Below are 27,662 nucleotides of genomic sequence, written 5' to 3'. Positions count from 1 at the left end.
TACTAATTGTATGAACTAAATGTAGCAAATTGTAACAGTTCAGAATGCTCCTGAATTACTGAGCTACCAGACTGAAACACCAGGAACATTGAACTTTAAACTTACATTTTGAGCGAAAAAAAATAAAAGATGAAAAGTAATTGAAAAAAGTCTTTGTTTATAGTGAATAATCTGAAAGCAACTAAACTGAAAAAGTGTTTGGAAGTTGAACAACCCCTGCTCTGCTTGGGAAGAGGAATTGGAATTTAACATGACTATACCGGAAAGTGTGTGGGGCCTTATATTTAAATCTATCCACAAATCCTCTCGACTCTACAGCCTCAAAGACAGCTGAGGCAAACTATAAACTGGTCTCAAGATGGCATTATACTCCATACTTAGTAGAATGTTTCAGAGCACCTTTAACACATGTTGCAGATGTAATACCTATAAAGGAACACATTGTCATATTTGGCTTACTTGTCCTGGTATGACTTTCTTTTCAAAAGAGATAATAAATACTTTTAATAAAGTAACTAAAAATTATTTTCAAGCAGGAAACCAAGCTTTAATGATGTTGAATTTTACCCCTGAGACAGGCAAAGTAATTTCCAATCCCCTGACTCAATCTGCTTGAAGCTGAAAAAGCCTTGATTCCTATGAAGTGGAAATCTCCTATAGCTCCTACAGATATTGAATGGCTATCTAAAGTAGAGGAGATAAGGTGAATAAAGGAATTTACACATATAATTCATAATGCGAGTCCAAGATACTGGAAAATTTGGTACCCTTGGATTCAATATATAAACTCCCTTGGTAAAGAGTAAAACCTACACTAGGCCCCTGTTGAGCTCTCTGAGTTCTCCAGTTCCATAATACCATTCTGGATTGTTTTGTTTGAATGGTATATAGCAAGGATATGCTTGGATAGTAATGACTTGTTACCAAAATCCTGTTATTTACATGAACAAATTTTTTGTAAATGCAGTTGCTTGTTTTTGATTTTCTCTTCCCACTTGACAAACACTACCAGGTCCATGTCCCCATCCAACCTTTCCTCCTCTTACTCAGCCCCCACATACTGGGTCAGTGCACACACTACATTATGTCGATGACCAAGAAAAAGAAATATTATTTCAAAGTAGGGAGTGATTTGTATTAGAAAGGGAAGGAGTGTTGGTGGGGAAAAGAATTATTCCTAACTAAACTTGACTAGCACTAATTTGATCCCTAACTAGTACTAATGCACAGATAGGCCCACATAGTAAACATCAAACCATTCTGTGACTTCCTTATTTCAATTTACAGTAGGCAGTACATTGTATATTTTACTACCAGTAGAGTTCTAATTGTGTTCATGCATTTACTCACTGAACATATCAAGAGCAGCATGTAAGATTAAAAAATAATTATTATATATATTAATAAATGTACGTCTTCTCAGTGGCACAAATCTGACATATTTCAGAGGGGTACTTTGACTCAAAAACATGATTGCCTTTTCACTTCAAGTTAATAGGTATGATATAGATATAGGCTAGGTCATTACAAAAAAACTACATTACTTTGTGAAAAAAACAATATAATAAAGCAATGTAATAAGCAGCATTCCTTTAAGAACAACATATACAATTAAAGGGTTTTTTCACCTTTAAATTAACTTTTAGTATGATGTAGAGAGTGATATTCTGAGTGGTATTCATTTTAGTTATTTAGCATTTAATTCAGCAGCTCTCCAAATTGCAATTTCAGCCATCTGGTTGCTAGGGTCCAAATTACCATAGCAACCATTGAATAAGAGACTGGAATATGACTAGGAGAGGGCCTGAATAGAAAGATGAGCAATAAAAAGTAGCAATGACAATAAGGGGCACATTTACTAAGGGTCGAATATCGAGGGTTAATTAACCCTCGAAGTAAGATCCTTCGACTTCGAATATCGAAGTCGAAGGATTTACCGCAAATACTTTGATTGAAGGAAAAAACGTTCGATCAAACGATTAAATCCTTCGAACCGAACAATTCGAAGGATTTTAATCCATCGATCAAAGGATTTTCCTTCGATCAAAAAAAGCTTAGAAACCTTATGGGGAAGGTCCCCATATGCTAACATTGGTGCTCGGTAGGTTTAAGGTGCCGAAGTAGGTAGTCGACGTTTTTTTTAAAGAGACAGTACTTCGACTATCGAATGGTTGAACAGTCAAACTATTTTTAGTTCGAATAGTTCGAATCGAAGTCGAAGGTCGTAGTAGCTTATTCGAAAGTCGAAGTACCCAAAAAAAAAACTTCGAAATTCAAAGTTTTTTTTACTTCGAATCCTTCACTCGAGCTTAGTAAATGTGCCCCTAAATGTGTAGCCTTACAGAGCTTTTGTTTTTTAGATGGGGTCAGTGAAAAGTGAAAGCTGAAAGAGTCAGCAAATAATTTAGAAAACTATAATAAACAAATAATGAAGATCAGTTGAAAAGTTGCTTAGAATTAGCAATTCTATAGCATACTAAAAGTTAACTTAAAGGTGCACCACCCATTTATTCCCAGTAGAAAATCCTTTTTAATCATAATTCTTTAAACATAACCTTTTACATGTTTGAAGAAGAAACAATAAACTAACTAATATCTTAGCTGCCGTCGTCATTAACAAGGTAAACTGCACCCTTATATAAGGGGACATGCCGAGGGAGTCTGTCGGCAGTAGGGTTAAGTGTATGTAAATATTTGGTGCTAACCATCTTGCAACATACTTGTATAGTATGAAACATTTTCCTGTAGTATGGTCAGATTTCTCAGAATGCTAGAAACGCTGATTCCAGGAATTTTTTTTTTTCCTTTACAAAAAAAGGCTCTGTGGGTTTCCACAGTTATAATATGTAACTTTTTTTTTTAAATAACAGAATATAGTTACTTGAAGTTCACATTTCCTGTCAACATTTATATGAACTCAAGAGGATTCCTTATACCTTCCCTAACAACAAGGTGAAAGCCTCATGTAATTGCTGAATAATACGCTTATTTGATTATCAATTGGAATAATATGTTTTTACATTTGTTTGCTGCTACACAGGGAAACCAGGAATGTTATATTTTAATCTTTGATTTTAATTAAGACGTAGAACACATGTAGCGGACACAGATAGGATTAGTCAAAGCAATATTAGTAGCTCTGTTAAATACCTGGACCCTGGTGTACTCTAATCTTCATAATGAGTTTAACAGATGGAAGCCATGCTTACTGAGCTGTCCAGCTGCTGAATAGCGTATAAATGCAATATATTGCTAATAAACTTTCTCTAATAATGCATCAAGAGCAACTTTAATTTATTGATGGATCCCATTTAATGCATGTGGGACACAGGCAGAGACACGCTGTGCTTCGGGAGATTAGTAGCCCGGAAACAAATCTCCTCTTCTTCGGGGCGACTAATCTCCCTGAACTGCCACCCCTGCCTTCCCATTGGTTAGAATTTAAATCTCACAAGGAAACTTCAGGGCGATTTCGGAAAAAGAAGAGCTCTGAGTGCCATCCCACCGGGATGGTCCCTTTGAACTCATCTCGCCTTTTCTCTATTGCACAGATGTGAGAAAATTCTTGACACTTTATGAATCACCTTATTCCATTGTCAATATTGTACGGGTGCATTGCGTGTCCTCCTGCTTCTATCCACCAGTTTCTTGATCCCTTGATATTTCATGGAAAAAAGTACTTGCCTCTGAGTGCCAGTTCCAAACAAAAATTGGTTAGCAATTAGGAATAGTAACTGAACATTTAGGAACAAAAATAAAAGGTAAGGAGAATGTAGTAAAAAGCACAACATTTGACTGCATTTAGTAACTGATAGCAACCAATAAAATATTTCCTTTTCAGTAGTTAATACTACAATAGAAGTCATGGACATTCCCATATATTCAGCTGATAAGAATGCAGCAGCTATAACTTCAATAGTATTGCAAACCCTAATTAAAATACTCACCTGAACACTGCAATTATTGTAAACAAAGGGGGCTGACAGGGAACCACATGGAAATTTGTCGTTAGTTTTACAGCGATGGCAGGGAAGAAGAATATTATTAAGATTAAAAAGATGAAGTGTCCCATGTCAACAGACACTTGAGGCTTTAATGTAGTAATATATTAGTATTGGCCCTTGATACCCAGTCCACAGAGGTCCTGGAAGTTACTAGTACTAGAACCCCACTTATCCTAGTTACAAGAACAAGTTTTGATTGGCTGATGAAGATGAATATACTGTGATGGCAGGGAAGAAGAATAATATTAATAAGAAGAAGAATATTAAGTGCTCCTTCAGCTTGCTTAGAAAAAAATGAAATGATGGAAAAATTAAGTGAACAAAACCAAAACAGGTATAGCATCCGTTATCCAGAAACCAATTATCCAGAAAGCTCATAGTTATGAAAAGTCCATCTTCCATAGACTACATTTAATCCAAATAATCCAAATGTTTAAAAAGGATTTCCTTTTTCTCAGCAATAATAAAATAGTACATTGTACTTCATCCAAACTAAGATAAAATTAACTCTGATTGGAAGCAAAACCAGTCTATTGGATTTATTTAATATTTACATGGTTTTCTATTAGACTCAAGGTATGAACATTCAAATTACAGAAAGATCTGTTATCCGGAAAACACCAGGTCCCGAGCATTCTAGATAATAGGTCCCATACCTGAACCACCAAATTCTCGGTATGTCCCCTTGGTCCTCTTATAAGCAGGTCAGATTCATTCAGCTGCAATAACTTGCAATCTATGGGAGGCATGTAACTAACATATAGGTTATGGTATATTAACCCACAGGGAAGTTGAGGGGCTCAGAGGCAATGCATTGATTTCTATGTTTTATCCCAATGTGGCAGTTGTATCAACCATATTACCTCTTTTCTGAACTGACATTTATTTGGAACATTGGCAGGCTTTTGCTCCCTAAGAAAAAAGTTCTTAGGCTTTTTTTTACACATTAGAGTTCACAAAACACATTTTATTTAATAGGTTGAAATTTATTGTTTTATAGTTACAGCAGAGAATACACACTTTTTAAATAAACATGTTTGTAAAAATTAAAAAAGAAAGTTCTACACTGTAGACAATAAAAGCAACTGCTGATATCCCCAGCAGATTACACTACAATAATGCAACTTTATAGCTGCATTTGAGCAGATCCATGAAAATTCATGGACTCTTCCAAATAGAAAAAAATAAAATAATAGGTAAAATAAAAAATTGAATATAGCGTCAAGAATTTGTAGATCTATAGTGCTCAAGTTGAGCCTCCAAGATGCAGCAACAGACAAAATTATAACGTTATCTCACGTCTATGCAAGCCTGCATACATTGCAGTTGAGTTTAATATTAACAATGTGCTATAAATGCTTATGTAAAAAATCCTCTTTTTAATTTAAAGGCAAACATTCCATCTTTAGGGGAAGTGACCAACGCTAACATGGGCAAACTGTTTCCAGTCCAGGGCAGGCAAGCAGATAGGTTCAAGCACATTCCAAAACTTCTGCTTAAGCTTGCAAATAATTATGGTATATGTCGTCCCCTCATCTGCAACAACTGCTGCCTCCCAACCTTAACCAAATCAGCCAGCAGCCTCAGGTCCCCTCAATGGTGCTCAAAGGATGCAGGTGTGCCATGGACTTCACATTTCCTCCGCAGAGAAGGCAAGCAGGAGTTGCACAAGATTAATTACAGATATCAGTGACCAAGTCTAGGAAGCAATACATTAAATGTAGTCATCCACAGGAGTTATTTGTAGGGATGCACCAAATCAAGACTTTGGTACAGTTTAAGCACTTTTTAAGGATTCACATATGATTTTTACAGTTCTGCAGAATCAAATCCAATCACTTAAACATTATGGGATTTAAAGCTCTGGACTATCGATTTTTATTAACAGGTGATGGAATTAGTTTCCTTAAATAGCGAATTAGGACTTGGATCTGGTTTATTTGGTCAAGCCGTTCATTGATGATGATGGTTATTTAGCTGAATTTCAAAAAAAGTGGCTTCTGTGCATCCCTAGTTATTTAAAAAGTTAATGGTAGTGCATTTGAGGGAGGCTGATGCGATTAATTTTGGTAGGGAGCAACATCATTGTTTACTACACTGTAAAAAAAATATGTAAATATTATTTGTACCTGATAGAGAACTTCAGCACCTTATAACATTAGAACGGACTGAGTTTATGTTAAAACTGTTTTTTCCCTTCTCCTTTAGAAACATTATATTTTTGCCTGTTACTGTTGCTTGAGGGCTAAAGGTCATATTTGCTACTGAAAAGCATTTTACCCAAGGGAAAGACCTTCCCGGTGCTTCAGTATGCATTTTAATAATATTAGGATCCACTTTCAATGGCTGTTTATTGGAGCCTTAAAACACGAGGCACCGAAAGTAGCAAACTGTTCAATAGCAATCAAAATCCCACGGTTTCAACATTGTACATAAACTTCACATGGAGAATTAAGTCTTTTTACACAAAGATACATAGAAAGATTGTACTGTCATAACCATACATATTATCAGTAAGCACAGCAAGCTTCCCTAGTAGTAGCAAACTGCTGTTCTTGGCAAGGTAAACACTAGTAGGCATGACATTGTACACAGTGCTGCTGTTCCATGCAATGCCTTCTGGAGTCAGAAGACTTCTCAGTGCCCATCTCAATGGATGTGTAAGGTGCCTTGTGATAAAAAAGCAATGCTAGTATACAATAGTCACCATTGCTAAGCGTTGGGAGTTACGGACACATACTAGTGTGCAATTCAACCGGATTTATCAGGTAAAGGCTAAAACAAGTAGGCTGCATGGTATGACTGTGGGGCTGGGTGCTCTGTTGCCCTTTAATTTTAAAGGCAGTATTTCTCCATTGCATGCAAGGACTACTTTCCAAAAGCTTGCAGATGCCATTAGTGAAATCAAATTAAATGAATTCTGTTACCTGACTATGACAGTAAATCTGAGAGCAAAAAAAAAAAAATATATATATATATATATATATATATATATATATATATATATATATATATATATATATATACACACATGGACTTTATGAAAAAAATGAAAGACTGCAACATATGGATCAGTGGACACCATTACAGCTGGTGTCAATCTGCTGTGCATTAGAGAGAGAGGCACTGACATCTTATGTCTGTCACTTATGAAGCACAATGCATATCCATATTTCCTACTATTAGATTATAGGATACAATAGCACCAATATTAGGGCAAGGCACAGAAATGCAAGATTAAGCTGTGTGAGGCTTCTGTGCCATTGTGCATATACATGTACTTTTCTAGTTGGCTTGTTGTCTGTTGATAGAATGTACAGTTCACAACCAGGTAATATAATTGTATGCCATCCTGTTTTTGGCACTCACCATTAAATATGTTGTTTCTGTGTTAGAATATGATATTGTTGTGCATATGCAGCACATATATACATAAACACAAAAGCATGCAGAGAAATGTTTTGATTATTTCAGTTTTGCACAGTAGACGGACAAATAAAAAAACCTTGATCCCATTAGTTATGTATTTGATCCCATCAGCTAATTAAATTTCAATTGTCTGAGGCAATTTAAGTGCAACAATAGAGACCCAGGGTCTGAAATTACTGGCTGAAAGATGGCATTCACTGTTTCTTTGGCACCCAGGTGAACTTTGGCCACATGAATCCATTATTAGCAGGCAGCATACACACAGAAACACAGGAAAAAAAAAGAGTGCTGAAGCAAAAATACTTTTTGGCCTGTCAGATAATGCATTTGATCAACATCCAATACTCAAAAATCAAAGCATGCTGATCCCCATCATTTTACTGAAGTGAAAAAGTAGAAAATAAAGTGGATTTAAGAAGTGCTGCGAAAGCCGATGTGTTCTGTAATGTTTTTCATTGCCATCAAGTAAATGCAGTCCTATGATACTCCTACTGAAATGAAACGACACTGATCATTTTAACCACTTAGAACGGTCCAGGTAACTGATAATTAACATTGTTCTTTTCTAGATTTGGAAGAAGATCTTCTCCATGCTTTACTGATGTCCAGCAAAACATCTATACATGGTAACGATATTCTGTGATATATTCTTTCAGTCTCATTGGTAATGGCAATTCATCAATTTTGTTGGTACATTTGTTGACAGTCATTCTACAGAGATGCTGTAAGGACGGAGCGGATGTGTACAGTGGCTTCACCAGCCAAAGATGAACTGTTCTATTTGGAAGAGTTTCCGACTCGATCTTCTTATTTTTTGACAACAGAACATAATACTCGATAAGATGGACAACACTGTCAAACTGTTTGAGTCTGGATCTTACACAGACTACCGAGTCCAATCGGAATTTCCCTTCTCTGTATTCAATACGTAAGTTGGTCGGCCCTGCTGACGTTTTCACGGAGATAGTTAAAAGATAGTCTGTATGTGAGCTGTCCCGAACAAGAAATGTTCCTTCTGGAGCATCTTGCAACTTTTCCTTTGCCTCATCAACAGTCATATTACCCCAGTACCAGCCTGTTAAAAATAGGAAAAGATTATGTTACAATTTATGAGAATTCTATTAAGATTATATTCTGTACAACATAGGTAAAAATCATAAATATATAACTGCCAATACATCAGAATTTTGCACTCAACCATCTGTAACATCAAAACTAGCTATAGCACAAGGTTTGACAAATGTAAACCACACAATGCAGATTTTTTTGGAAAGGTAATACTGGTATGGGATGCTTTATTTGGAAACCCATTATCCAGAAAGCTACTAATTATGGGATGGCCATCTCCCATAGTCTCCATTATAATCAAATAACTAAAAATTTCAAAAAAATATTTTCTTTTTCTCTGTAATAGCAAAACAGTGCCTTGTACTTGATCCAAACTAAGATATAATTAATCCTTATTGGAGGCAAGACAATCCTATTGGGTTTATCTAATGTTTACATGATTTTGAAGTAGATTTATGGTATGGAGATCCAAATTACCGAAAGATCCCTTATCTGGATAACAGGTCCCATACCTATACAATTAAGATCCTCTCCTCATCTATGCAGGTACTATTTGGATTGATCTCTTGCAGAATAGTGCTTACTGCAATAGCTGCAATAGATTTATGGTGTGTTTTTGTAAAAACTAAAAAAATATGTTTCCCCTTCTGTGTAGAGTTCCATTTTTCAGCTACATTGAGCTGATCCAATGCCAATGATATCATGCCACACCCTGAATTGTAAAGTCACACCCCTTCAAATTTGTGCAATAAGATCATAATATAACTGAAGTCCTTAGGGTAATAAGAAAACTTGTGGACAACCTGCCAAAGAGGCAGACTGCTTAGACAAGACTAAGAGGCCACTTTAATAACATTCGGATTTAAAAAACTTGTTTTTAAAATTCCTTTCAAACTAAAAAGTTGAGATTTATAAAGTGCTAACAATAAGAAAAACTCTAATACAAAACTTTACCAAGTAAAAGCAGTCGAGGTTTCAAAGAAGTAAATGGGACCTTTTTTTAGCCATTTAAACTTTTAGAGGTTTTTGGATATTTTTTTCACTAATAATTGTCTGAAAAACTTGCTTTTTTTTGAGATTTTTGAGGTTTTTGCTGACTTTTATTCAGACCATTCAGCATTTTTTTCCGTTATTGGATCTTTTAATAACATACACGGCATTCGTGGTTTTAGAGGAAATTTGTTTAATCATGGTTTCAAAAAGCTCTAATACCACTAAAATTTTATCGTAAATAAACGGGCCCCCATCTACAAGCTAAGCCAGCAATACTATCAGAAGTTTGGGGAAATAAAACAAAAGAATAATTTATTTATGAATTTCTTAGTCCATACGGACTAACGTTTGAATATTAACAAAGTAGACAATTTAAGCAACACCTAATCAACTCCAACTACAAGTGGTTTTACCAGAAGTCAACGTAGACTAGACTGTAATGATAAGAACAGGCATAACCTGATTAAACTATATCAGCTTAGGTATTTCTTGTACAAAGTACAATATTCATATAAAGCTCTCCATTACAGATTTCAGGAAACAGAGAAAGGACAAATGGAAATAGCCAGGAAAAAAATAAAATGAAGTTCATGGCATAGGTTTTTTTGAATAAAAAAAAAAAATCTTAGTTTCAACCCATAGTAACAAATGCTAGGCAAAGAGAGCACGTGTGCAGAAAGACTGTGTTAAGTAAGGCCAGTACAAAACAGGATCTGCAGCTGTAAGCTTGAAAAAAAAAATGGAACTAGAACAGGAAGCTTAAAGATGTTTCTTCGGCTAAGGAATGTGACAGCAATATTACAACAGGGTTCAGCAAACAATGGGTTTCCATCTTCCAATATACAGTAGAACCCTCATTTTATATTATTCAGGGGACCAGAAAAAAATGGAGTAACATCTGGGAAAATGTAAATCCAGAGAAATGTGTTATGCATAATATATAGGTGGGTCCACAAAAAACATGCAAAATGAGGGAAAACTGAAAATCAAGTGCTAAATTTAAGGTTTCACTGTGCAGTTATGAGATCCAGAAACCCCTCATCTAGAAAGCTCAGAATAAAGGTGGCACATCGTAATCGAATCGTTCGGCCATACGGCCGAACAATCAGATTACCCCCGATATTAATGGCATATCGGGTAAAGATCTGCTCGTTTGGCGATGTGGCCAAACGAGCGGATCTTTGCATCTGTTGCCACCTTTAGGGGAAGGCTATCTCCTACAGAGATTTTAGTCAAATAATATTTTTTTTTTAATTTACCTTTTTCTATGTAATAATAAAACAGTACCTTGTACTTAATCTAATAAATGATGATATAATCAATCCTTGAGAGGTAAAATAAATAAAGTAAACTTGGTCTTTGTCTACGGAAAACATAAGCATCTGAATAAATACCTGTTAGTGGCCAGATGGGGGCAGTAAGATTTAAATGTGTTTAGAAGAAAAACTACAATGTTTGTTTTCGATTCCTAAAAATGCTATACAAATCTGATCTCTTTAAAAATGAAAGATGTGTTTTTATCACCTGATACAAAATGTTCCTTCTCTGAAGTTGTGCAATCATTATTATGTATGTACATTTTTTTACATAAATACTTTCAAGAAGCACAACGTAAAAAAAACATCTGTCATATGACTGGCTTAGGACTGCAAGAGCATACACCCAGAGGCAACATTAACCAGCCCTACGTCTGGAAATCTTTTCATTTAAAAAATAGCATTAGCTGCAACACTTATTTAATGCACAAAAATGTCACGCAAGGTAATCATCATCCCCTGCATCGTCTGCTCTTAATACATTCATATACAGTACCAATAACAGTCCTGTTGGTAGTTCTATCTGCTTGGATACTCCTAAAGACTTCTATATGATGAGCATTCCTTTTCCTATGAAAAACTTTAAATCAAATTGCAACCCTTGTGGGCACTTAGACCACTGTGGATTGCAAAAGTTTACTTTCTTTTAGCAATGGAAAATGCTGCAAATATCCTGGTATCCAGAATATACATATGTATATAGAACCGTGTAGGCAAATATGCAGAAAGTTCAAATAAGAACCAAACTCCTGGGTCATAATCTTGAAAAGAAAATTTATTGCAGTAAGACTGACATTTCAGCTGCTTCAACAGACTTTCTCGAAGAAAGGCTGTGGAAGCAGCCGAAACGTCAGTCTCACTGCAATAAATATTAAGACCTGGGAGTGTGGTTCTTATTTGAACTTTATATATAAAGAAAGAAACAGTTGATTCATCCTTCTTTTTACTGTTCCATATCAGAACTTGTTTTACACATTGCTGAGTGTCTAGCCACAAAAGTGCACATATACAACACCTATGTAACGAAGAGTCTCAATGAGTCCACATAGCACTTCAAAATAGTTCAATTGCACGGCAACACAACTTTTATTGCTGGGGTAAAATATGTAACATGTTGACTCAAGCATTCATATTACTAGGAATGCTCTTAAAATTAGAACATTTGTTGAAGTCAGCTTTTTAGCTTAAAAAGTGTAGCGCCTCTCTCGTTCCATTTACCAGGAAGGAGAAAATAAGCAAATATGAACCTGTTGTGTGATAACTAAGCACTATTACTGTAAAATGTACAGAGGCACAAGCAGTGTCCATGTAATTGTCAAATGCGCAAATCCCTCTTTTTGTTCCTGCTACAAATTGTCTAAGCATAAAGCTGCTAGAGATGATGGCTAGGGGCTACAGGGTTCAGAATAAATTGCATTCTCATTTAAAATTTAAAATAAAGAATAAACCACCCTCTTTTCAAGACATATTCAGTGAATAGGGCTTGTGCTGAACAAACTTTTACTTTTTATTTTAATAAGGAAAAATATATGTTTTTGTTAATTTATGTTTTAAACTGGGGGACTTAAAGCCACATTCTAGCTCCTGATCCCAAAGAGCAAAGTCAAACAGCCGCTCCTTATCTTAGAAGATAAAAGGCTATTGCAGGGGGAAGGGAGGGATTTATTTATACAGAGGGTTTCCCAATAGACTATTTTTTTGTTTTACTTTTGGCTTTGGAATCAGAAAGTAGAATGTGGCTTTACCCTCAGATTGAAATGTTGCCTTGTTTAGAAAATAACAAAAACCATAGATGTTTCCATATTGAAAGAACAGGCAAAAGTATATTCAGCACAAGTCATATTCATTGCACCAATGTTTAAAATAATGTCCTTTTATATACTAGCCATTCATTTTTTTAATTGTTTTTAATAAACAGAGCATGCTCATCCGGCAAGTGATTAGTAGATGTTCCCATGGCAGATCCCAGTGAACTTCTCATGTTAGCTAAGCTGCAAAAATATTCAGCAACACAGACATCAGTTAACTAAAGGTGAATTATAAAAATAGATGGCATGTGAGCTAAACTGAAATACGAGCTGGCGAGGCACAGGATGTCATTTTCGTGCAGCACTCGGTAATGAATTTTTTCTAGCGTACTTCCTAGCAAAACTTTGTTAACTTATTTACGCTTACGTCAATTTAAATTCAGTGGGTATATAAAGATCATATGTATGTATTTATTAGTGATGTTGGTGAAATTGCTGGAAGTGGCCACTTTTTGTTAAAAATGTCCAAGGAAGCAAAGTGAAGACAGAGATTCTCTATTGTCCTGTGGCATGAGCTTCAAATGTTAAAAAAGTGAAAATAAGATATTTATAAGATGCTGTAAGCAGCAAGAACAAAATTCTTGACCTGCACCTGACCCTAACCCGCCCCCTCCCAATCCGCACCCGGTCTGCCGTTCCCCATATATATATATATATATATATATATATATATATATATAGATAGATATATATATATATATATAGATATATATATATATATAGATATATATATATATATATAGATATATATATATATACCCAGTGATGTCACAAAAGGGGCGGGCGTAAGTCTTTAAATGTAGGGCCCGGAAGCTAGATGCCAGAAGCAGGCAGTGCTAGGTCGCGAGCGCGGAGAGCAGAATAAGAGCTCAACCCAGACCTGCCCAAAGATTTTGTGCAGGAGCCAGCCCAAACCCGCCCGTCCCGCGAGTTTCAGCCTGGCTTGCACATCACTAATGTACACACACATACTGTACATGCATTTACACAAACACTATATATTTTACTAAAGTTAGATTTTTCTTTTTTGCTTTTATGCGTTTTTTTTTCCTTTTCACACTCTTGCACATATTTACACTCACATACACACACATTTACACACTTTTTAGAGCTTTACACACATGCATACACAAGCACACACATACTTTTTTTAGTTCTTCATTTTATCATTTTGCCTCTTGTTTTTCCCCTAAAAACTGTTGATTTCCCAGCTTGATTATTGGATCAAGTATTCGGACCACTCACCACACTGTCAGATGATTATTTATTATTTCATTGATTTGCTTAATTGTATTTGATTTTTGTGATTTTATAACAGTTTTATGCTTGCATTGTTCATTTTGTTTCTTTTAGCATTGCTTTGCAGTTTGGCATAGAAAGACATTTTTAACAGTCTTCTATCCATCAGAATATGTACTTCCCACAAATATATGGTTTTTGGGGGGTCTTTGTACTGTTAGGGGGTCTTGTGGCAAATAATAGGCAGTCAGGGCCCTTTGTTCACAGAAGGCGAATTGGCAGCTGAGAAAATTCATATGCACTATTTTTACTTGGGGTTGACAAATGCCAACTGCTTTGGTATATCTATGCATATTTGGCATCAACCTGTTCAGTAGACCCTTGGCATCAATATTTAGGGTGTTTGCCAATTGTATATAAGAAATTGTGTGAGATAAATGCAAACTGCAATATTTTTAGGCAATTTTCAGAAATGTCATAAAAACTGCTGGCTTTAGTGTAGCTTTGAAGTATGGTAATTTGGAGTAGAAAGATATAATTACCCATTTTGGATTCGTCAGAATGTGTACTTACCAAAAATATATGGTTTGAGGGGTCACCATACTTTTTTATTGCTTTTACCACAGATAAAACTGGCAGTGTGTTTATAAATTAGGGTAACTGTAAACCATCAAACAAGTATGCACAATGTAGAATTTGGGGTTTTACATGCCATGTACTTCAAGTACTGTTCATCTGGAACCCTGGCATTCATATTTAGGGTGTTTTATATTGGTACCTAATGCTATGTGTGAGAGAAGATGCTGCAAAATGGAAGTTTTGGAGTGATTTTTGGAAATTTCACCACAATCGCCAAATTTAGGAAAGCTTTGCGACTTGGTACTTTGGAGTAGAAAGACATACATACCCAATTTGGATTCGAGGGAGTGTGTACTTCCCAAAAATATATGGTTTTCTGGGGTGTACCTTTGCCCCCCAAAATATGCTATAGTAGTTCTGAAAACAGGGCAGCTTAAAGAAACAGTAACACCAAAAATTCAAATATCATGTAATGTTGCCCTGCACTGGTTAAACTCATGTGCCTGCTTCAGAAACACTACTATAGTTCATATAACGAGGTGCTGTGTAGCAATGGCAGAAATTGAAAATAGACTATATGCCACAGGTTAAATAGTGGATAACAGATAACATCATTATGTTCTACAGAGCTTATCTGCTATCTGCTGTGTAACCTGAGCCTTTTCTCTTTTGAATGGCTGTCCCTATGGCTACAAAGCTGCTTATTTATATAAACAATAGTAGTGTTTCTGACACAAACACACCAGTTTTACCAGTGCATGGCAACACTGCATTATATTTGTATTACTTTAAAACACTTTCAATTTTTGATGTTACTGTTCCTTTAAACCCATCTTAAACTGGGAAGAAGCTGCAATGACGAATATTGGCTCCAGAGGTTTCATTGACTGACACAACACTGATCTAGTTGGGGCCCCCCATGTGGCTGTGGAGTCTGTTTTCTCTATAATTACATAAGTGTTCAGGTATAGCTTACATAAAAATATGTTTATTGTGCTCCACTGAGTACTTTTGTAATATACTATAATAATTTAATTATTTAAAATATACGTTTTTTTCAAGATGCTGCCTCAGCTCTATGCCATTCCTCCTATAGGTGGGCCCCAGCTTCATTAAAGATGCATAATGAATATTGCAGTAAAAATCATGTCTGTATTTTTCTTACCAAACATCAAAACAAAATGATGCTAGCCTTCCTCTTCACATTTTCCTTTGTATCCATTACATTCAATGGTGTGCCTGTAAGTTAAAACCCCACAGCAAAATGTTTTCATAGCCACCCTAAACTTTAGGGATTAAGGTAATGGGGGCCACTTACTGCAGCCGCTGGCATGCAAATTTACCCACAGCAAGTTGTGATAAAAATCCCATTCATTAAATGTATTTTTGTCAACATGGGCAGGGCCCTCTTTATTTCTTTTATCGGTTATTGGTTTTTGATCTGTATTTTCTTTTCAAGCCTCTATTTATTGTACAGTGCTGCAAAACAAGTTGTCACTTTATAAATAAATGTTAAAAATCATACTGTTAATATGAACTCTTTGCAATTCTGGATAGTTGCACTAGGTGCTGCTGCCTTACTCATACCTCCATGGTAGTAAGCACCCCAATATGACAATTCACCATATTGTGATCATATACTGTAGGTTAGAGTTCAGTGTTATGTGTGAGAAAGAATTTAACCATCAGGGAGAGAAAAATAGCTTTGCGTCTGTGAGTAACATTAATTGGTTTAATCCTTCAGCAACTGCTAAAGTGCAGGAGCCAGACACACACAGAGCACACATGATTCTCACTGGAGACTCCATCTTAAATCTTTCATTAAGCTCATGTATCAATATGGTTGGCAAAGGCATCAGTAAAAACCATGCCAGTAATCTGAGAGCACCTGGAGCCCTTCTATGCTCTTACATTATGCTCTTACATTTTTACCAAAGTACCTATTTTTACAAGTGTTTCCTTGATATATATATGATACTATATATATATATATATATATATATATATATATATATATATATATATATATATATATAGTAATAAGCATAAAGAAAAACCGCACCAACAGGTCTTTATACAAAAATAAAAAAACTTTTATTGATCAACGTTTCGGCTCGACCGCTGGAGCCGTCTTCAGGATATATATATATATATATATATATATATATATATATATATATATATATATATATATATATATATATATATATAGCAGAAGACATGGACCGTGTATGTGAGCTGTTGTTTTTGTTCAGTAACAAATCCACTATTCATGGGAAGAAACCTGTGGTGAGAAGCAGCTGTTCTAATTCCAACTCCCATTGTGTTACAGAACTAAAGTATCACAAGCAATTATATTTATGCTCCCTTGGGGAGCATAAATGTAAGTGACTACCAAAAATTGTAGATGGGTTGCCAATTGTTTACAAACAAAGGAGAAAATAACTGTCCATAAATTACTACACAAAATATTGATGTGTAGGCTGGACAAGAGCAGTGTATTAGCAGCAAACAAATTGTTGGCAGTGGGTAGTTTAGCAAGAGTTACAAAGGGAGTTAAATGGTCATAAAGTAAATTTTAGGCACATGTGCTGAGGGATATAAGAGTTAAATTCTACCTCAATAAGCTGGTTTTCGTTAATAAATTACACCACATCTCGATAAAGCATTGTGCAAACATCAGTCTAATATAAATAAAGGATAATTTATAAAATCATTCTACAGATGTAAGCATTTGAAATACTCCATTTACCATAGCCCTGTAGGTACGCTCAAAAATGTGCACACTAATGGGTAATTTAGATTTACCAACCATTTAAAGAATGGTCAAATGTAAAGGACTTTGCATGAAAAACATCCTATTGACTTATAGAAAAGGACTGATAGCTGACAGGTAACGCACATACCGTGCTCTCTTTTGATTTGCAATCCCTTATGTAAGACCAGCATGTAACACAATGTTATTTCCTGCTTCATTGCCAGATTAATTCCAGCTTGGAACAATCTGGCCCTGAGACATAACACAGTATCCTCATTTTAATAGAACATGCCTATAAATTCAGCTTTAGAAGAATTAAACAAAAATGGTATCAGACTGAAAGATGAATTGGTAGAAATTAGATTACTTATAAAGACATTCTGGCAACAAAACTCAATTATTCTAGAGCCACCTAGTTTAATCATTTTTCTGCACTGCTTCAAATTGATAGCTACAAGACCAGATTTTGTTTCATGTGGATACATGTGGATATAAAATACATCCTTTCTACTCTTATGTGGAGGGTGCTATATTTTCTAAACCTAATTCTAAACCAAATAAATCAGTGACCCAAGAAGCAAAGGTCAGGAGATGTAAAAAGATTAACGATTAAGGGGAAGGGTCACTTTCATGGTCTTTGCAGGGTGCTCCAACACCTTCTGGATCAGGCACCCAACCTAATTCACACAAGTACAATTTAGTTACAACCTTAACGCTCCCAAAATGCTAGAGCTTGTCAATTTGCTATTTTTAACCCTTACTGCTGAATTACATTATGATATAAGGACATACAATTTCCAAGAAAAGAAAAACATAATCAGGTCAATTAGTGCTTTAGCTACCCATTGTAATTTTTTATGGCCATTCATTTAGGATATGTTGTGGTCATTTGGCATACTATACATTAAAGAAGGTCCAGTAGAAACACGTGGGAACCTGATGGCTTTTTTTCCATTTGTAGCAGGAAAATGGATCTAAAGAACATACACTAGTGTTTACAAGTTTGGAATCTCCAAGATAGACATTGATCGCTTTTTAGATCAAATGAAAGTCAATCCTTTTATACCATGTTTTTATTTCATATCTTCTATAGCTCTTCTTTGTTTGGTTTGTATGTCATTTTATATGGCCTCAAAGGGGTGGTTCACGTTTAAGTTAACTCTTAGGGGCACATTTACTAAGGGTTGAATATCGAGGGTTAATAAACCCTCGAAGTAAAATCCTACGAATTCGAATATCGAATTTGAAGGATTTACCGCAAATCCTATGATCGAAGGAAAAATCGTTCGATCGAATGATGAAATCCTTCGAATCGAACGATTCGAAGGATATCAATCGATCGATTGAACGATTTTCCTTCGATCAAAAAAAACCTTCTACATTGTACCTTGGTAGGTTTAAACTGCCGAAGTAGGTAGTCAAAGTATTTTTTTAAAGAGACAGTACTTCGACTATTGAATGGTCGAATAGTCAACCGATTTTTAGTTCGAATCGAAGGCGAAGTCATAGTCGAAGGTCGTAGTAGCCTATTCGATGGTCGAAGTACCCAAAAAAATACTATGAAATTCTAAGTTTTTTTACTTCGAATCCTTTACTCGAGCTTAGTAAATGTGCCCCTTAGTATATTATAGAATGGCTAATTCTAAGCAACTTTTCTATTGGCCTTCATTTTTTTGTTTATAGTTTTTTAATTATGTACCTTCTTGTTCTAAATGTTTCCAGCTTTGAAATGGGGGTCACTGACCCCATCTAAAAACAAATGTTCTGCAAGGCTACAAACTTATTTTTATTGCTAATTTGTATTACTCATCTTTCTATCAAGACCCTCTCCTATGCATATTCCAGTCTCTTATTACTATCAATACCTAGTTGCTAGGGTAATTTGGATCCTAGCAACCAGATTGCAAACTGAATACCTAGTTGGTAGGGTAATTTGAATCCTAGCAACCGGATTGCAAACTGTAGAGCTGCTGAATAAAAAGCTAAATAACTCAAAAACCACAAATAATAATAAATAAAAACTAGAGATGCACCGAATCCACTGTTTTGCTTCGGCAAACCCCCAAATCCTTCTTGAAAGATTTGGCCTAATACCTAACTGAATCCTAATTTGCATATGCAAATTAGGGGTGGGAAGGGGAAAACATTTTTTACTTCCTTGTTTTGTGACAAAAACATACGCGATTTCCCTCCCCTCCTATAATTTGCATTTGCAAACTAAGATTCGGATTCGGTTCAGCCGAATCCGAATCCTGTTGAAAAAGGCAGCATACCGAGCCGAATCCTGGATTCGGTGCATCCCTAATCAAAACCAATTGCAAATTATCTCAGAATATCTCTCTCTACATCATACTAAAAGTTAATTTAAAAGTGAACGGCCACTTTAAAGTGAAGTTGGAGTCTAGTGATTGTGCCGGCTAATCCATCAAAGCCTGAAACCTTTAGTTTCATCTTTCTTTCCCAGTCTTTGCAGACCTTAGAAGTATGTTTTAGATCACTGTCATGCTGCATGATGAAAATTTGCATCAATCAAGCATTAACCACAAGGTATAGCATGACATTTTTAAAAGCAAGGTAATTTCTGGGAGATTCCAAACTTTGAACGCTAGAGCATATTATACAACAACCGTCAACAATATATATTTTTTATATGTTTCTAAATTTTTATTGAAATATTAATGCAGGAGTTAGGTTATATTCCCATTGCCTTTGTTGAAATATCTTGTCTTTATTAACCCATATGTACAGCAATTCATTAAATATTTGTTCCCTAGGTACTGTATACAAACAATTGTTTTGAAACATATGCAGAATGTTAACTACTTTAACACTATAAACCTGTATGACAAATTCTTTATGTTTGCCTAGCTGCTTCTCAATAGCCATAGTTCTTGGATAAGAATATTTTAAGACTCAAAAGTAGAAAGTTTGTGGGTAAAAACGTACTGCATATCACTGTGTCTTTTGAAAGAGAATCCTGATTGGGAATACCACCCTGTGCCATATAGGAAGTTAGCTTGGTATGCTGCTGTCTCTGCTGCAAGGAAACTGGTGGGAGAAGGAAGCCAGTGAAAGAAGATTGTTCTGTAGACTGTGGATTACGCTGCTCGTTTATTTATAACTCCCTTGCCAGGCATTTATTTGATGCCAAGAAATACATTTCCTAGAAAGATAAAATTCAATAGCCCAAGAAGTTATTCTGGACACTGACAGATCCTGTAAGCTAAGAAGAGTAGAAAACATGAATTGAAAATAACTAAAGAATTTCTCAATGCGAGAATATAGAATTTTGAATACTTGTTTTTTAATTTATACATTATAAAACCAAAATGTAAGACTACTTTCCAGCAAGAGCAATAAGAGCAAAAAGCAATAAAACATGCACAGGTATTTTTCAAATGATGGTCTGTCCCACACCTACTCCCAAACCCCCAGTGCCAGAGAATCCTTGCATGAGCTGGAAAAATAAATATATTAATAGGCACAACTTTTTTCCAGGTCTTTATCTTTTCTTTGCAAATAGGAACATAAAGAGGTACAATTATTATATAGGTGTTTGCTAGCTCTGTGTGCTTGTTGCAGCTGCTGTTTTCAATATATGGTGCAAATAGTTTCTTCCCTACTAACAAAATGATAGAGCGTAGAGTAATATTGTATATTTACTAGAGCTTATCCACAATGCACCACTGTTTCACTATTATCTATGAATGAAGCTGAATGGTTTTTTTTTTTTATAAGGCTCAATACAGTTGTGTAAATTAGTTTCCCCAGGGCAGAATAACGTATATTTACTCCATATTGTTAGAACAGTAAAGTAGAGAGTATTCTATAAACCTATAGTTACTGTAAGTAGGACTACTGAGGTGTCTTTTATTATATTGAGATATACTGCTACTCTTGCAGGAGGCTAAAAAAAAGACAGCATTCTTCACCTTCAAAATAGGTGTGTTGAGCTCAACCATGTCTACACAATACTACCAACATCCTCAAAACGGTACCAAACAACGATTACATCACACACCCTGCATAGTGAATCATGGAACAACATTAATTTCAATCGAAATATTTAACAACAGCCTGTTGAAATGCAGTCATCTGAGCCCCATGTCTAGTTGAAGTCTGCTCCATCTATAATTCAGGAGCTGGGAATTCAATGTCTCTCTTCAGAGGTTGTCAAATTTCTATTATTAAGGCACACAAATTATGAAACAATGTGCATCTACGTCCTGGGTTCCAAAATGTAGATAAAGAGGGACACCAGAGGGAGATATCTTGAGTGTGTGCCCTTTCTTTTAAATGTGTCTTTTAAATGTAAGGGATTTACGAATACAAGTACAATGCACAAAAAAAAAAATTTTTTAACCACAATGGTTATTTTGCAATAAAGATTGTGGATGAAAATTAGCATTGGTGAACAAGTTATGTTTATGTTTTTCAGTTAATGTCAGTGCAATTTCCAGAGTGGCAATGTTTGGGGAATCAGAAAGAGAACTAGAATGCAATTCATTTAATGCAAGTCAGTTTAAAGTAGGGTCAATATGTAAGGGAGCACTATAATTTCCAGGGCTCCTCTGTGTCCTTGCACCATATGCCGCATAGCAGGAGTTTCCATAGTTTTAGTGAAAGGCATAAGTATAGCAGAGTGAGTTAAAAAAAAGTTATGAACCAAATTTTAAAGGAATTAAATGTGCTTTGCACTTGCGTTTGTAAATGAGCCCAATGGTTTTGAATGTGCTTTAATTTAACCCACAGTTTAGAGAGTATTGAGGCTGTTGTATTTTATGAGGCTGTTGTAAAGATGTGTGGCAACAGCCTTTTAGTGATTATAATTTCACCTTGTACAGTTGGTTTCTATCTTATCTAAAAAAAAGTTTCCAAGAAAAGAGGAAGAGGAGGGAGCAGGGGAAAAACCCCATGAGCTGCCACTGGTGAGTCATATGGTGTATGACAATTGTTTTCTTCCTGGTAATGCAAGAGAAGATGCATTGAAGCATTGCCTGGCCTAAATCTACTTTATTTGAGCATGGAAACTTAAATGAACTGTCAAATGCTTTCCTGAAAGGGCAGGTAATGACATCACAGGGACATGGGATAAGGGAGTACTGCATATTAGTTTGTTTAATCATATTATTCTTTACCAAACAGGCAAGGACAAACACAACTGACGAAAGGTGGGCCATTTATTAAAAACTGAACGTATTTATTTAAAATTACATTGAGGGGTATATTTATCAAAGGTCGAAGGTAAAAAAAACTTCGACCTTCAAATTCAAAAAGAACAATCGAATGGTGCTCGAAGTTTTTTGAGGTCGAAGTAGTGCTACTTTGATTCAATGTTTTTTTAACTTCGACCTTCGATCTCCCAAACTCCCCCAATTGCCTCCATACAGGTTCTAGGAGGTTCCCCATAGGCTAAAACAGCACTTCGGCAGGCTTTAGGTGGCGAATCGTCGAAGTCAAAGTTTTAAAGAAACAGTACTTCAAAAAAATTCGACCTTCAAATTTCAACGTTTTTTCAATTTACTTCGAAAATTCACTTTGACCTTTAATAAATCTGCCCCAAAGTGTATTAAAGTATGGTATATACTGCAAAGCAATTTAGATGCCAAAATAATTAAGATGCTTGCATTCAAATCCACCACAATTACATGGTTACACCATCCAAATGATTTGCCTGGTGCTGACTGACTAAGATTCCTAGTGGATGTCTTTGAGATGAAATCCACCCTGGCTGTTATGTTTATTTTTATAAGATTTGAGAATAATTAGTTGCCATAGCAAGCATGAACAAAGGCTCATATAAACAAAGAACTTTAGAATTGAAAACATTTTCTAAGAAACAGATTGAGAAGAAACCTATGTTTACCCTAGTTTCAAATTTGATCAATAACAGTCTTTGTAATGATTCTGTGCAATCATTACATGCACTTTTTTCAGGAGATTTAACATAGCATTTTAAAGTGACCAAAACAGCCTTTATTCCTAAACTGTCCAAAACTGCTACATGAATTCAGTCCAAGTTTGAGAGATTACTCCATCATTATTTGTCTTTAAAATGATAATGGCAAACCCTCCTGCCATCCTTAGGACCTGATGTCTAGGGGAGATGCCATTCTGCAGCAGCCCAAAAACACAGCCCCAATTTTACACAGAGCACTTGAATTTCAGTTGCTGTTCATTATTCCTAATATAAGCAACCTTACTTCTGGTGCTTCATGAAGAGTCATTGCTGTATTTTTGGGCGGCATGTCATCCCTAGGACATAAGATCCAGGGGGAGGAATTTCTGATTCATTATATGATATACAGGAGGAGGCGTTGCTTTAATGTTTATTTGGATTCATTATTATTAATAATAATAATAATATAGTTAAATTACAATAATAACAGTTAAATTGGGTTGAAAAAGACAGTCCATTAAGTTCAACCCCTCCAAATAAAAACCCAGAATCCATACATATACCCTTTCATACTTTCACAAATTCTATATACCCATATCTATGCTAACTATACAGTTTAGTATCACAATAGACTTTGATATTATGTCTGTCCAAGAAATCATCTAAGCCTTACAGGGATCCCCAACCTTTTGAACCCGTGAGTAACATTCAGGAGTAAAAGGAGTTGGGGAGCAACACAAGTTTAAAAAATGTTCTTGCGCTGCCATATAAGTGCTGTGATTGGACATTTGGTAGCCTATATGTGGATTGTCAATTTACATTGAGGGGCATGTTTACTAACATTGGAGATAAATATCTGGAGAGATTTCTGGAGATGTTGCCCATGGCAACCAATCAGCAATTAGATTTAAACAGCCACAGCCAAGTTAGAAAACAAAAGCAAAGATCTGATTGGTTGCTATGGGCAACATCTCCAGAAATCTCTCCAGATATTTATCTCCAATGTTAGTAAACATGCCCCTCAGGCTCTTTGGCAGTGCACCTGATTTTTATGCAACCAAAACTTGCCTCCAAGCCTGGAATTAAAAAGTAAGCACCTGCTTTGAGGCCCCTATGGAGCAACATCCAAGGGGTTGGAGAGCAACTTGTTGCTCACGAGCTACTGGTTGGGGATCACTGATCTAAGCCATTCTTAAAGGCATTAACTGAATCAGCCATCACAACGTCACCCGGCAGTGCATTCCACAACCTCACTGTCCTCACTGTGAAGAACCACCTACGCTACTTCAAATGAAAGTTCTTTTCTTCTATATTGTCTTCTATATTTGCTTCTGCATGAATATTTCCACTGACAGACTATTATTCTTTGGAAACAGACTATACATGTAGACTTGATTACGTAGTTTTAAATGTCTGCATTATTATTAGCAAATAATTTTACTTTGTCCACTTAAGGCTGAAGTCCCTTTTTTTTGTGTGCACACATCTAAAGCTAGGGAGGCTGAGAACAAAGATAAAAAAACACTTTTGCTTTTTATGTAAGTGTGCAGACATGGCAGCGTCCTAAAAATTAGCATGTTCGCACTGTACACATATGAAGATATTTATACAACTGTACACAGAGAAAGAAAGAAGGTCAGACAAAGATTAAGCTTAGCCCAAAGAGCAACTGGCTGACAAAGCACGAGAACGTATAGGAAAAATAATGTGCAAGTACACAATAAGGGGATATGAAAAAGCAGATGTGGAAAACTGAGCATAAGGTGACAAATAATACTGTAAGTAAAGAACAAAGTCAACTGAAAAACAGATTGGGAATCAAAAATAGCTAAGAGAATAAAGATGAAGAAGCAGCAGAACAGCTGGAATAAAGAAATGAAAGCCAGCACAGCAACAAATAGCAAATAGAAAAGGGAAATAGGCAACAGAAAATTAAAAACCAGAAAAACAAGAGAAAGAAAAAATAGAAGCAAATAAAAAAAAATACATCAAGAATATAACTCAACACTTTGTTCATATAAGGCTTACATTAATCTGTATGACAATATATACTGTACAGAAAGGTCAGAAGACAGTCTGCCATTTTTTATGATGTACTGTGCAAACACAGTAGAACCCTCATTTTACATTTTTCGAAGGACCAGAATAAAATCATGTAACATCAGGGAAAATGTTAAATTAGTGAAATGTTTTTAAACTAATAGTAACCCAGCAGAAACGCTCTCATCACAAAGCAATGCTAATATATTTTTTTATATTTAATCCTTTCTAGTATATTTTAAGAGTGGTGTTCCATATTTTCAATATATTCATATTGCGTTTTCAATAGTCGTCCAAAGTTGCCTCAGTAAGGCATCTTCAGGCGACTATAGAAAACTCATCGCTGCATGTGCATTAGCGCAGGCGACTTTTCATTCTAGCCTATGGGGAAAAAACCGCTGAGGCAGTTCGGGGAGATAGTCACTCAAAAGACGAGGCGATTAGTCGCCAGGTGACAAAACCTCCCGAATCTCCTTGTGTGGCCTTACACTTAAAGCCCATTCAAATTTGAAAAAAAATAAGATCTGTATTTTCTTTTGCATTTTAAAACAAAATATGATTTCGATAAACATTTGTCAATATTTTCTTAACGTTAAAATAAAGCAAGATCATGGAGGTCCTCCATTCCCTTGCTTCATTACTATTTACAAAGTTGGTAAACATTTGAAAGGTACAGCCATAACCTGTGAACTAAACACAGAATACAAAATGGTAGCTCATAGCATTAGAGTGTCAGCGAAGCACTAGTAAAGCTACTATAAATACAGAATACAATAGTCATTTTAAATGAGCAGAACAGCAAAGGCCTGTCACAATGTTGGTTCTATAAGTGCATTCAGTTCACAATTTTACAAACAAAAATTCATAAGATTTTTTGAGTATGTCACTGGTAGCTAAACTACAAAAATACAGCAGGGTCTGCAAGTGCATTCCATGGCTCCAATTATAATGCATTGATCAATGCATATTTCCTAGCATCTTGATTCTAATTTATTCTGTGCCAGAGCATATATTTTATATTTTAGGATTATTTAATTGCTATATCACCATACCCATATTAAACTAGATACCCATATGTTATTCCTAACCAAAATTCTCTTTAATTATTTTTTGGTTGTTGTGCAAAACCCATATACATATTGTGCATACGTTGGTGTGCAAACCTTAGCATTCTATGTGTGTACTGTGGTGAGTGGCTCAGAATAAGTACTAAGACACAAGTTGTTGCAATGCACTGGCCTTAAAATGTGTGTGTGCAAGCACAAGTGCAACTTAGAGGAAACACTGGCCTTAACTATCTATCTCTGGTAATGATGTCTCCCATTATCTCCCAACTGGTATATTGGTCTCTCTGATCAAGCTGTGTTTTTTTATATAGGGGAGATTCAAGACTAACAAGGAATATACAAAAGACCACCAATAACTAGGCAGATGAGGAAGGCAAATACATTTGCTCCCAGCTTCATAAGGCCCCCTTATGTATTGTTGTAGCCAGCATTTGCCCAACTGCTGGAGAACCGAGGCTTTTATGCTTGTATTAAAGTCCACATAAAGTGCCAACATTAACTCAGTGAACACACTTTTTTGCCTATTGTTTTAATCAAGAAATATCCATGTGGTTAATTCTATCCATGTGGTTAATTCTTGCACTAAATGGGGCAAAGGCTGAAACTGAAACCTTTCCAAATTCTTTTCCAACTTCCTGGTTGTACAAAATCATTGTTTGAGAAAAAAAGGTAGTAAAGCTATTAACAAATAAACTCTATGTACAATGAGCTGCTTCTTCTCTCACACCCGGAAAAGTATGCAGCTTTCAGAACATAAGATTTTTTTTTAAATACAGAAATTATCTGTTTAAACCAAAAAAAAAATAATAAGGGATGAGGAGATTTATGGGAAAATAAAAACACTTTTTAATTATTGCTTTCTCATTTCTATAAAAAAATATATGGGGATATATGGATTTTTCATTAAAAGAATAGGCAGCATACATTTACAACACTAGTCCTATTTATGCAAAGGTGTATATAACAGTGTATACTGCCCCTTTAATAAATAACTGCAGTTACAGACAGAACAACCTGCTTTGCTTCTTGCCTGTTATGAAAATCTTTTGAATCTCTGATGATTTTTTTTTCCATGTAATTTGTGGACATCTGGCAAAGACTGCTGACTGTTGCAGTTCAGTTACAAGTCGACAGCCACACTCTGTATTCTCAAAAACCCCTGGCTTATGTCTAAACCTAAATGTCCTTCTCCATGTCTCATCTCACTGTACAGTATTTTCCCTTGCCTACGCCTGCCATCATCTCATTTGTCACAGCATTTATTCACCACACTAATGTTCATGCAGCAACTGGTTAGCTTAAATTCATGTATAGCATTGAAAAAAACTAGTCACGTAAAAAGAGAGTGGGATGAAATTTCCAGGAAGTTTTTTAATGGCTCAGTACTGGGAAAAGAAATCACCTTACATAAAATGTTCCCATAATACCAAGTACTACTTGGTGTTTCTTCGAATTTCCTAAG

At 35.6% G+C, this 27,662-nt stretch overlaps 1 protein-coding gene across 4 annotated transcripts in view; it reads right to left on the bottom strand.

Annotated features, from left to right (window-relative positions):
* Positions 1-4,833: 4,833 nt before the first annotated feature.
* The window catches only part of socs2.L (suppressor of cytokine signaling 2 L homeolog), a 38,620-nt gene continuing 15,791 nt past the window's right edge, over positions 4,834-27,662 (bottom strand). For 3 of the 4 annotated variants that reach the window (XM_041586302.1, XM_041586303.1, XM_041586304.1), the window contains exons 3-4: positions 20,141-20,242; positions 4,834-8,508 (exon numbers count right to left, since the gene is read on the bottom strand). In XM_041586302.1, the coding sequence (XP_041442236.1) occupies positions 8,051-8,508; positions 20,141-20,242 (560 nt within the window). In that variant the 3' untranslated portion in view covers positions 4,834-8,050. The remainder of the gene's footprint in view (positions 8,509-20,140; positions 20,243-27,662) is intronic. The other variant, XM_018252393.2, reaches the window with a different exon arrangement.

The sequence above is a fragment of the Xenopus laevis genome, chromosome 3L, assembly GCF_017654675.1.
Source record: "Xenopus laevis strain J_2021 chromosome 3L, Xenopus_laevis_v10.1, whole genome shotgun sequence".
In the NCBI taxonomy this organism is placed as follows: Eukaryota; Metazoa; Chordata; class Amphibia; order Anura; family Pipidae; genus Xenopus; species Xenopus laevis.
The sequence above is the reverse complement of the archived record's forward strand: the minus strand, read 5'-3'. Positions and strand labels throughout refer to the sequence as shown.